The 12,495-nt window shown below is 44.2% G+C and overlaps 1 protein-coding gene across 1 annotated transcript in view; it reads left to right on the top strand.

The window, feature by feature from the left end:
* The first annotated feature begins 10,884 nt into the window (after positions 1-10,884).
* LOC117662607 (uncharacterized) overlaps positions 10,885-12,495 on the top strand; it is a 33,135-nt gene continuing 31,524 nt past the window's right edge. Inside the window, exon 1 of the mRNA XM_087885256.1 lies at positions 10,885-11,654. Coding sequence (XP_087741382.1) covers positions 11,540-11,654 — 115 coding nt within the window. The 5' untranslated portion in view covers positions 10,885-11,539. The remainder of the gene's footprint in view (positions 11,655-12,495) is intronic.

The following is a 12,495-nucleotide window of genomic DNA, read 5'->3' as shown; positions in this document are numbered from 1 at the left end:
TTGTGTTCAATGTCAGACATTTTATTTTATTTATTTATTTATTTAAATTTCTATACCGCCCTACTCCCGAAGGACTCAGGGCGGTGAACAGCCAGAGGATAAAACACATAAATACAAAAATTTAAAATAGAATAAAAACGAATTAAATAATTTGGCTGAATTTAAAATACCCCATAATTTAAAAACAAATTAAAATTTACATTTAAAAAAGGGGAGAAGATTTAGGCCAGGCCAGACATTATAGCATCTATAGGTAGTCCTCAACTTACAACAGTTCATTTAGTGACCGAAGTTACAACGGCACTGAAAAAAGCAAGTTACAGCCGTTGGCAAGAAAAATCGTAAAATGGGGCAAAACTCACTTAACAAATGTTTCACTCAGCGACATAAATCTTGAAGTCAATTATGGTCGTAAGTCGAGGACTACTAGCATTTCCATCTGGGACCCATCGTCCACAACTGGAAATATCTTTTACACCTATCGTAGTGCTATTGGTTGTGCCAGATGTGGATGATGGGTACTGCGGCTCAGCACTGCGAGATGGGCATAAAAAACAAAGGCTTGCAGCCTGCGAAGATATTAAATTTGTTTTCATTCCCCAGAAGATCACTGGTGTCTAATGCACAAGGATTTTATTTGGAAGTGAAAACTGTTTTAACTACTCTCAGGTAGTCTCAGTGCATGGATTTCTAGCCTGAAACACGCCTCTCCCACCACTCTCAACGGACCGTAAAAAAATCACACTAATTTGAAGCGTCTCGTCAATTTACCCACCTAGCCATTATAGATAATCCTCAACTTCTTACGACCACAATTGGGTCCTGGAATTTCAGTTGCTAAACAATATGGTCTTTAAGTGAGACCATACTTGATTTTACGATCATTGTTCTTGTCATTCATCCAGCTGGTTGGGAAGGTTGCAAAATCATAATCAAGACGAATAGAATAGAATAGAATAGAACAGAACAGAACAGAACAGAACAACAGAACAGAATAGAATAGAATAGAATAGAATAGAATTCTTTATTGGCCAACTGTGAATTTGTCTTGGTGCATACGCTCTCGGTGTACATAAAAGAAAAGATACATTCGTCAAGAATCATAAGGTACAACACTTAATGATAGTCATAGGGAACAAATAAGCAATCATTAGGAAACAGTCAATATAAATCTTAAGGATACCAGCAACAAGGTTATAGTCATACAATCATAAATGGGAGGAGATGGGTCGTTTTGAGGGTAGGAGTTGAAACAATTTATGTCCAGGATGCGTGGGGTCTGTAAATATTTTCACAGCCCTCTTTTTGACTCGTGCAGTATACAGGTCCTCAATGGAAGGCAGGTTGGTCACCATTGCTTTTTCTGCAATAAGAGATGAAAGGAGGAAATCCGGCATTTCCATTCGGCTTCACACTTCCAAACTATTCACCAGATCTTTAAAATCACTTTCTGGAAATCAGATGCTCACTGGCTATATTTCAATGTTGGAGAACTCTAGGGTTATTCACCTATATCAAGGGTTGGCATTTCCAAGAGCCCGATTTGCAATCCTGTGACCAACGGGGTAGTGCAATGGTGGTCATTTCAAGGACAGAATGTAAGTTTTTTCCGAGGCTGTCATAACTTGAAGCCATCATTAAATGAATGGTCATAAGTTGAGGACTATCTGGCCTTTTCTGTCACGTTTCTGGTGTGTTTTCTGTTGCATCTCATTAAGATGCAGGGAGCATTCTGAGTGGGGGAGCCCAAAATTAATCAAATGAAAACCCCATGCAGTGTGTGTGGGGGGGGTGACCCTTTGCTTGATGTATTAGTCATGAGATTGAAACCCATTGCTGGTTTCTAGTAATCACCGTGTTTGTTTCTAGGTGCTCACGAATCTGCGAATGATCTTTTCCAGGATTTTTCCAGATACTGATGGCAAGGTGACGTAGGTCTGTAGTTTCCTGGATCCACCTTTTTCCCCCACCTTTTGAAGACTGGAACTGCATTGGTTCTTTTCCAGTCCTTTGGCAGTTCCCACATACTCCAGGAGCTCTGAAAAATTTAAGCCGGTGGTTCCAAGATCACATCTGCCGCCTCCTTCAGTAGCCTTAAGACAAGATGTTCTGTCCCCGTACCACACACGCACCCCCACGGACGGCCCGGAGTTAATAAGCCACACGACAAAACTCTTTGAAGATAAAGCTGGCAGCAACCCAGTGGCTAGCTGCCAATTCAGACTTTACTCACACAAAACAAAGATTAGACTGCAAGCATTCCAATAAAGCAGGCAGAGTTTCAACAATACAAGGATTAATCCAAATGCAGTCCGATAAAGCAGGCAAAGTCCAGCAACACAGAGATCATGGATTATTTCTAGCTTTTGTTTGTCACAAACATTGAACCGGCCACCACACCCACATTTATACCCTGTGGGGTGTGGTCCAGTGACTCAGGCTCCAGCCAGCACTTATCTTCTTCGTCGCTGTCCACCTGTGGCTGCGGGGATGTGCTTGGCTCTGAGCCTATCTTTTAGCTTTCGGTGTCCTCTGGAGGCATTGCCAGAGAGGAGGGTCCTGGAGAGGGAGGCCTTGCCAACTCCTCTCCCTCACTCTCAGAGTCTGCATCTGTCGATAGCCCAGGCTCAGGCAACGGAGCCACAACACAAGGGTCCCCAATCCAACCAATCTTATTTCATTTTTCAACATAGTGACTAAATTAGTAGACCAGCGAAATACTGTGGGCATAATATTCGTAGACTTCAGCAAGGCATTCGATAAAGTAGACCACAACCTACTTCTTGGTAAACTAGACAAAAGTGGGATAGATAGCGTCATCACCAGATCAGCAGTGAAATCTGGCCGGATCTATCCGGCTCACGTGAACCGGTAGCGCTAGTGGTGGGAGGCTCCGCCCACCTGCCGGGACGTCATTACGTCCTGTTTTTGACTCTCTGTGTATGTGCAGAAGGCTCTGCACATGTGCAAAAGAGGTGCGCACACTCACACTCCCGAAACGGTAGCGGAGGTAAGTGCATTTCACCGCTGCACCAGATGGATTCGTAACTGGCTGACAAACCGTACTCAACGAGTAGTTCTTAATGGGTCTACGTCTACATGGAGGGAAGTAAGCAGTGGGGTACCACAAGGTTCTGTCTTAGGCCCAGAACTCTTCAATAGCTTCATAAATTAGAAATGTAAGATTTACACAAGCCCAAAACTTAAGAGAGAACTTTTATAAAATGTTTTATAGATGGCATTTAGATCCAAAAAAACTAGTCTGTATGTATCCAAACTTACAACCTAAGTGTTGGCGATGCGAGTGTGAAGATGCTACGTACTTTCACATATGGTGGACATGTAAAAAAATTAAGGCTTTTTGGATAAAAATATGGTGGATTATTCAAAATATTTTAAAGGAAAAGATTAAATTTACACCACAGTTTTTTTTTGTTGGGAATAGTTACGGATTGTACTGTAATAGAGACTAAGTTGGTTTTGAATTTAATAACAGCTGCCAGGTTACTGGTGGCACAGTATTGGAAGAAGGAAGATCCTCCTACTATTGAGGAATGGACACTAAAAGTCGTACATTTGGCAGAGATGGCAAAAATTTCATCATATCTTAAAGACCATTCAAACAAAAGATAAATATTGGAATGGAGAAGATGGCTCGACTATATTCAAAACAAGTATTGGACTAAGAAGATTTCTATAGCTTATGAATGAAACATTTTCAATCTCTAGTTTATGTTTATAGGGTTTTGAGCTTTAAGGAGTTAAAGACCTAGAGAGAATCTGAAGTCAATAATTTGTTAGCACATTTTAGTTCTATGTTTGTGAATGCTGTACCCTGTGCTTGTTCTGGGAAGTCTAGGGAGGGGGGTGGGGGGGAAGGGGGAGGGGGAAAGGATGGGTGGGAGGGCAAGGGGGGAGGGATGGGGTGAGGGGGGAAGGGGGAGGGGAGAAAATGTTTGTATTTCCTATAAAACTTTTCAATAAATATATATATATATATATCTTCATAAACAACTTAGACGAGGGAATAGAAGGGGAACTTACTAAATTTGCGGATGATACAAAACTGGCAGGAATAGCCAACACCCTAGATGATCGGCTCAAGATCCAGATGGATCTTGACAGACTTGAATACTGAAATTCAATGTAGAGAAAACTAAAGTCTTCACAGGGATACAATCAAGATCAAGTGAGGTACTAACACCACTCTATAAAGTCTTAGTAAGACCACACCTAGAGTACTGCATCCTGTTTTGGTCACCCGACTATAAAAAAGATGTTGAGACTCTAGAAAAAGTGCAGAGAAGAGCAACCAGGATGATTAAGGGACTGGAGGCTAAAACATAGGATGAACGGTTGCAGGAACTGGGCATGGCTAGCCTAGTGAAGAGAAGGACCAGGGGAGACATGATAGCAGTCTTCCAATATTTGAGGGGCTGCCACAGAGAGGAGGGGGGTCAAGCTATTTTCCAAAGCACCTGAAGGCCGGACAAGGAATAATGGATGGAAACTGAACAAAGAGAGATTCAACCTGGAAATAAGGAGAAATTTCTTGACAGTGAGAGCAATCAACCAGTGCAGGGGTGGGCAATTGTAGCTCTTTTACAACCTGTGGACTTCAACTCCCAGAATTCCTGAGACAGCCAAGCTGGCTGTCTCAGGAATTCTGGGAGTTGAAGTCCACAGGTTGTAAAAGAGTCACAATTGCCCACCCCTGAACCAGTGAAACCGAAGTTGTCTTCAGAAGTTGTGGGAGCTTCATCACTGGAAGCTTTCAAGAAGAGACTGGGCTGCCCTCTGTCAGAAATGATGTAGGGTTTCCTGTTTGGGCGGGGGGGGAGGGAGGGGGGGTTGGACTAGATGACCTACAAGGTCCCTTCCAACTCTGTTAATCTAAAAAACAAAACAAAAACACCCCAGATTCACTTAACCACCGTGCTACTAATTTAACTACGAGATTGCCTTCTGCCACCGATAGCCTCCCACCGGCCAATACGCTCCCACAGAGAGGGACTCCTCAGGGTGCCGTCGGTCAAACAATGTCGACTGGCGACCCCCAGGGGCAGAGCCTTCTCTGTGGGGGCACCTGCCCTCTGGAATGAACTGCCCCCGGAGATACATATGATCCCTGACCTACGTACCTTTCGCCGTGCCCTTAAGTCTTTACTGTTTCAACAGGCTGGGCTGGCTTAAATAACACATTTTAATGGGTGTTTTAGTTTTGTTTTTTTTTTAAATATAGGGCCAAATTATTTAATATGTTTTAAATTGTTTTTAAATGTTATGGATATACGTGTTTTATTGTGTCTGTGCACCGCCCTGAGTCCCTCGGGAGAAGGGAGGTATAAAATTTTTAATAATAAATAAATATAAATAATAAATAAATAAACTGCTGCAGCGATTCACTTAACAAACGTGGCAAGCAAAGTCATAAACCAGGAGCGAAAAACCCATTTAACAAATTTCTCACTTAGCAACATTAAATTTGGGGCTCCATTGTGGTCGTAAATTGAGGACTACCTGTCTTTGGGATTCCCCGATCTTTTCCCATAAAAAGAGGGATCTTCTTTCCCTTGAAAGAGGGCACGGGTGACTTTGAGGGTTTTCATACAAACCTAAGATCACTTCTGACCTCCACCTGATCCCCGGCTACCAGGGTCTGTGCGGGGTGTGAGGGGGACCCAGTCGTCCCCACCCCCTCCAAACTCAGATAACCCTCCCCCTTCTTTTCCCAGCCCCGCAGTTCTGCCCCTCCCCAAGAGGCAGAATACCTGGGAAGAACTTTCGCTTTTCTTTTCCCTTGCCTCTCTCCGAGGTTGCACCTGGAACGTCTGCCTAGCAACCATGACGACACGAGGACGAATGTTGTTGTTGTTTTTTACTATTCGTTGAGCTTTGGGCCAATCGCAGGCTCCCTCCCGATTGCTGCGCTATCGGTTTGTTTGCTTTTGCCCGCAAATTCAAGGAAGCGGAGCGCAGGGAGAGGTTTGCGGATAGGATGGCTCCGCGCCCTGCGCCCCTGTCGCTTCTGGTGCTGGCGGTCATCACCTTACGGGAGGGCTGCTTCGAGGGGAGTCCTTAGGGGGCGTCATCGGGGATTCCGGCCCCTTTGTCTTCTGGTGGGAATCCATCCAGGGAATCTCTCTCCCCCACCCCAAAAAAAATAATTATTCCCAGAAATAGAATCCTGATTCAGTCCTCTTTCTGGTCCACCACCACCCCTCTCCCTCTCGGGCTACTTTCAGGGGGGGACAACAAAGCGTTGATGGGACTCTGCTCTTGGGTTAAAGGTTGCGGTGTGAATGCAGCAGGGTCAGAGTCCCCAGAGAAGCACTCCTTTTTTTTTTTTTTAATTGCAAAAGTTTTACAATTACATTTTCACCCCTTTTCCCCCCCCCTCCACCCCCCCAAACTTCCCAACCTCCCTAACCCTCCCTAACCCTCCCCTCCCCCCAGACTTCCCTATAATATACTCATAACTCGTAAAAAAAAACACACAAAAAAACCCCTTAATATAACACTTATGTGTAAACTTGAACCCCTCCCTCCCCTGTATAATTTTTCTTTTTACCTCATTACATTAAAATATTTCTAAAACATTATTTTCAAATAAAAGCTATTTGATACTTTCTAGTTTGATATTTGTTCTGAACATATTCTATCCACCTTTTCCATTCCCATTCATAAGTCTCTTGTGAACAATCTTTTAAGTATGCTGAAATCTTCGCCATCTCTGCAAAACCGGCCATCTTCAAAGTCCATTCCTCGATCGTGGGCAAAGCTTCATTTTTCCAATATTTACCTATCAACAATCTTGCTGCTGTTATCATATACAATATCAGTTTTGTTTTACCCGATGTAAAACCCTTAACTATGCCCAGAGAAGCACTCCTTGAATAACCTCCCTAAAGAGCCCTCCCTCATGATCTTAGAATAGAATAACAGATTCGGAAGGGACCTTGGAGGTCTTCCAGTCCAGGGGTCTCCAACCTTGGCAGCTTGAAGACTTGTGGACTTGTGGACTTTGCTGGCTGAGGGATTCTCGGAGTTGAAGTCCACAAGTCTTCAAGTTGCCAAGGTTGGAGACCCCCGTTCTAGTCCAACCCTTTGCCTAGGCGAGAAACCCTACACCACTTCAGACAAATGGTTATCCAACATCTTCTTTAAAACTTCCAGTGTTGGAGCATTCACAGCTTCTGAAGGAAAGTTGTTCCACTGATTAATTGTTCTAACTGCCAGGAAATTTCTCCTTAGTTTTAGGTTGCTTCTCTCCTTGATTAGTTTCTCCTCCACCCCCACTCCTGTCCCCCACCCTGGGCACCCTAAACCCTAATATCCTCAAGGATATCCTAATATCCTACAATCCTATATTGTATAAATATACAAAAGTATGAAGGCTATTGCTTAACGCATTGTAAGCCGCCCTGAGTCTCCGGAGAAGGGCGGCATATAAATCAATTTTTTTTTTTAAAAAAAAAGAGTTTCTTTCTGGGAGAGAAACTTCTCTATGGAGATTCTTCGTCATCCAGATCATGGCTGTCCCAAAGGTGCTTTATTTTTTTTAAAGAGGCCACTGGACTTCCTGGTTTTTCTCCGGAGACCTTTGGCTTCTCATCCAAGAAGCTCCTTGGAAGCTCTGACTGGGGAATGGAAGTCAGAGCTGAAGAAGCTTCTTGGATGAGAAGCGAAAGGTCTCCGGAGAAAAATCAGGAAGTCCAGTGGCCTCTTGAAAACGAGATTTTCTGGGGCAGGTAGAGATTTTCCTCCCCAGGGTCTCCTCCTTCCGTCTCCGATCCCCTCCTCAACGTGAGACCGTTTTGCAGAATTAAAAATATGCAGAAAGTATTATTGTTCCGTGGGTAGTCAGGATTTTTCAGCCTTGGGATGTTTCCAGCTTGGGTTGCAGTCACCGGGGGTCTCCTCTAGGCCAGATTTCAGGCCTTCTCACTGCTCTGTCATGAACAGAGTTAAATTCCACCCCCACCACCCCTTCTCTCTTGCGGTTAGGGAAGAACTCTGATCCTTCTGGATTCTAAAATCTACCCAAAACTGGAAGTGGAGCTGGGCCTCTCCTTCCCCAATGGCTCTGAGAAGCTGCTGGAATTGTAGGGAGCACCAGGAAGGACTCCGTGGCCTTTGCCTTGGGACTGGGAAGGACTGGGAGACACACCCAGAGCAAACAAGACTTTGGCCTTTATTTCTCTGGCTGTGCAGATCCTGTACAGGGCTGGAGGCTAAAACGTACAAAGAACGGTTACAGGAATTGGGTGTGTCCAGTCTAATGAAAAGAAGAACGAGGGGTGACATGATAGCAGCGTTCCTATAGATGAGGGGCTCCTACAAAGATGATGGGGTCAAACTAAGCCAAGACGAGAAACAGTGGATGGAAACTAACCAAGGAGAGAAGCAACCTAGAACTAAAGAGAAATTTCCTAACAGTGAGAGCAATCAACAGCAATAGCCATAGCATTTAGACTTATATACCGCTTCACAGTGCTTTACAGCCCTCTCTAAGCAGTTTTACAGAGTCAGCATATTATCCCCAACAATCTGGGTCCTCATTTTACCAACCTTGACGGATGGAAGGCTGAGTCAACCTTGAGCCTGGTGAGAATCGAACTGCTAACAGTTGGCAGAATTAACCTGAAATACTGCATTCTAACCACTGCACCACCACACAACAACATCAAGGGAGGGCCAGACAAGGAATAATGAAGGCCAGACAAGGAATAATGGATGGAAACTGACCAAGGCGAGATTCAACCTAGAAACGAGGAGGAACTTTCTGACAGTGAGAACAATCAACCAATGGAACAGCTTTGCCCTCAGATGTTGTGGGAGCTTCATTACTGGAGGCTTTCAAAAATAGACTGGACAACCATTTATGTTAAATAGTATATAGGGTCTAGTGCTTGAGCGGGGGGTTGGACTAGAAGACCTCCAAAGTCCCTTTCAACTATTATTCTACGTTGTGCCTTTTTCCGTGCAGTCACAGGTAATGCCCAAATAAATAGTGTGAATTATTTTGAAAATCTCTGCTGCTCTGGAAGACTTTCCAAGGAAGGGCTGTAAGCATTTTAAGCTCCTGGGTAAGAAATTTGCATGATAGAGATTGAAATAATTTTCTGTGTTTGTCTTTGATTCATCCAAAAGGTCTCTAGGACCTTCCACACATATATTATTGAGGGGACGGCAGTTGAGCTCCTCCATCCCACCTGGAAAGATGGATTTGGCAGCAGGAACTCCCCAGCAGCCCCAGCTTGGCAGTGGGTCGGGCCAGGGTGGGGAGAGCCCAGGGGTGAAATCCAGCAGGTTCTGACAGGTTCTGGAGAACCAGTAGCGGAAATTTTGAGCAGTTCGGAAAACCGGTAGTGGAAAATTTGAGTAGTTCGGAGAACCAGCAAATACCACCTCTGGCTGGCCCCAGAGTGGGGTGGGAATGGAGATTTTGCAATATCCTTCCCCCAGGAGTGGAGAGAGAATGGGGATTTTGCAGTATCCTTCCCCTGCCACGCCCACCAAGCCACACCCACAGAACTGGTAGTAAAAAAAATTGGATTTCACCATGGGAGAGCCCATGAGTTTCTGCAGGGTGAGAGGGAATTCTGGGAGTTGAAGTTCACACAGAGTTTGAGACACTCTAATCTTAGAGCTTCCTGTGGAGAGACTTCATTGTATAAAGAGTTGGACAGCCCAGATGGCTATCTTCCCAAACTGGCCGAGGGGCATTTCTAGATTTCCATGTGCTGACAAAAGGCAAGATCAGCACCAGAAGAGGGGAATTTCCTGAGCATCTTCTATAGAAATGGAAAAAAATATTTGAGATCCAGAGTATATCTGATGTATTGCAGGCGCCTGGGATAATCAGCAGTGGGAGTGGAATGGAATGGAAAAGGGGGGCTCCAACCCTAGGACCCTCAAAGCAGCAGGAAACCCCCCACCTGGTTATCCCAACTTTTCACTCACATGAAAAATCCATTCTCGCTTCACTGAGGGTCAGCATGGATTGCTGTTCGGTGCAGATTTTAGGGGAGATTTATGAAATGGGGGGGAAAGGGAGGGGAAGGCGATATATCCAGGTGAGACCAGAGACCGTGGGAGCCTCTGGGAGAATCCAAATTGCTTCCTGGGGAGATATGGGAAGCAAAGGGGAAAGTGAAGGGAGCAACAGTGAAGCCACACAGCCCCCTGGATCTTCCTGCTCTGCCTTTCGATGGGAAATTCCTTTTCTAGTTCTCCAAAAGCACCTGAGGGCAGGATGAGAAGAAACAGATGAAAACTAATCAAGGAGAGAAGCAAGCTAGAAATAAGGAACAGTTAGAACAATTAATCAGTGGAACTACTTGCCTCCAGAAGTTGTGAATGCTCCAACTGTCAGGGTTCCAAGTAACAGACCCAACGCAATCAAACCTCTGAGGCCTAAGTGTTCCTCTAAGTACAGATTTATTAGGCGTCATATTGGCACATCTGGTGAAAACGACTGAAGGTTCCACGGTTTTCCCCACATAATATAATATAATATAATATAATATAATATAATATAATATAATATAATATAATATAATATAATATAATATAATATAATATAATATAATATAATATAATATAATATAATATAATATAATATAATATAATATAATATAATATAATATATTATATTATATTATATTATATTATATTATTATATTATTTATATTATAATATATTAATGTATAGGGCAGGTATATATTTATGTATGTATGTAGCAGAGGTGGGTTTCAGCCAGTTCTGACTGGTTCTGTAGCGGAAATTTTGAGTAGTTCGGAGAACCGGCAAATACCACCTCTGACAGGCCCTGCCCCCATCTATACTCTGCCTCCTGAGTCCCAGCTGATTGAGTCCCAGCTGATCAGCTGGGTCTTCTTTGGTTGTCCTGCACACATAGCTGGAAAGCAGGTTAGTGGGGTGGAGAGGGAATGGAGATTTTACAGTATCCTTCCTTTCCCCTGGAGTGGGGTGGATTGGGAATGGAGATTTTGCAGGATCCTTCCCCTGCCACGCCCACCAAACCACGCCACACCCACCCATGCCCACAGAACCAGTAGTAAAAAATTTTGAATCCCACCACTGATATGTACCTAGTATGTGTACACATGTATTATGTATGTATTTGAGTACATAGAACTTTCCCTTGAGAGCAAGCAACAGCATTTCATTTTTAATGTGGGCCAGTATGCTCACAGTAAAAAAAATTAATAATAATAATAACAATAAAGTTATCTGATCTTTTCTTGCCCCTCATGTCTCCTTTTCCTCCTTCCTCCCCAAATCTTCAAATTAGGGGCCACTACGTCCCTTGGATGGGGGTCTTTCAGCTGAAGCCTCCTAACTCTGGGTCTCTGGGTCCTTTCCAGGCTCCCACTCCCTGAAGTATTTCCAAAACTACATCTTGGACCCCAGTCAGGGACGGTCATACTATGTTACTGTGGGTTACGTGGACGGCCAACTCTTCTCTTCCTACGATAGCAACAGCAGGAAGGAGCAGCCTCGAGTCTCCTGGATGGAGAAGTTGGAGAAGGAATATTGGGACAGTCAGAGCCATATTGGACGTCTCAATGAGGAGAGGTTCAGAAGAAACCTGGAGATTCTGAGGAATCGCTACAGTCAGAGCGAAGGTGAGTGATGGGTTGTGTGGCTCCTCCTGCCCCATATTCCCCTCCCCTCCCCAGGAGGAGGAGGAAGGAGAGAAAGGAGGTCCCTCCCAGGGGAAAAGCTGGTTTTTTTAAAAAAAAAAATTAAATAGCAATCGCACTTAGACTTATATACCTGTTCACAGTGCTTTACAGCCCTCTCTAAGTGGTTTAGAGAGGTCAGCCTATTGCCCCCAACAATCTGGGTCCTCATTTTACCCACCTCAGAAGGATGGAAGGCCGAGTCAACCTTGAGCCTGGTGAGATTCGAACTGCCGAACTGCAGCTAGCAGTCAGCTGAAGTAGCCTGCAGTACTGCACTCTAACCACTGCGCCACCTCGGCTTTTAAAAATATTTAAAGTGATTTAAAAATATTTTATGGCTTTACAAAATAATTTTTTCCCTGCCCATAACTGAATTCCTTTGTGCAGATTACAGTTACTGAAACGTTTTAAAGTAAACAAACATTATATAGCACAAGGAGCCATGGTAGGGCAGTGGTTAGAATGCAGTATTGCAGGATAACTCTGCTCACATTGCCAGGAGTTCGATCCTGACCTGCTTGAAGTTGACTTCCATCTTTGGGTGGGTAAAATGAGGACCCAGATTGTTGGGGGCAATAGGCTGACTCTTTAAACCGCTTAGAGAGGGCTGTAAAGCAGGGGTCTCCAACCTTGGCAACTTTACGATTTGTGGACTTCAACTCCCAGAATTCCTCAGCCAACATGCGCTGAATTCCTGCACTGCCCTCTTGGCGGAGGTCCCTTAAGGCCTCCCCTTTTGCCATCTTTGGGGGGCAGCAAGAATCCTAGACCTGGAATCCTA

The sequence above is a fragment of the Pantherophis guttatus genome, chromosome 2 (genome assembly GCF_059756535.1).
Source record: "Pantherophis guttatus breed Tessera chromosome 2, ASM5975653v1, whole genome shotgun sequence".
NCBI classification, from domain to species: Eukaryota; Metazoa; Chordata; class Lepidosauria; order Squamata; family Colubridae; genus Pantherophis; species Pantherophis guttatus.
This window is presented reverse-complemented; position numbering and strand designations above follow the sequence as displayed.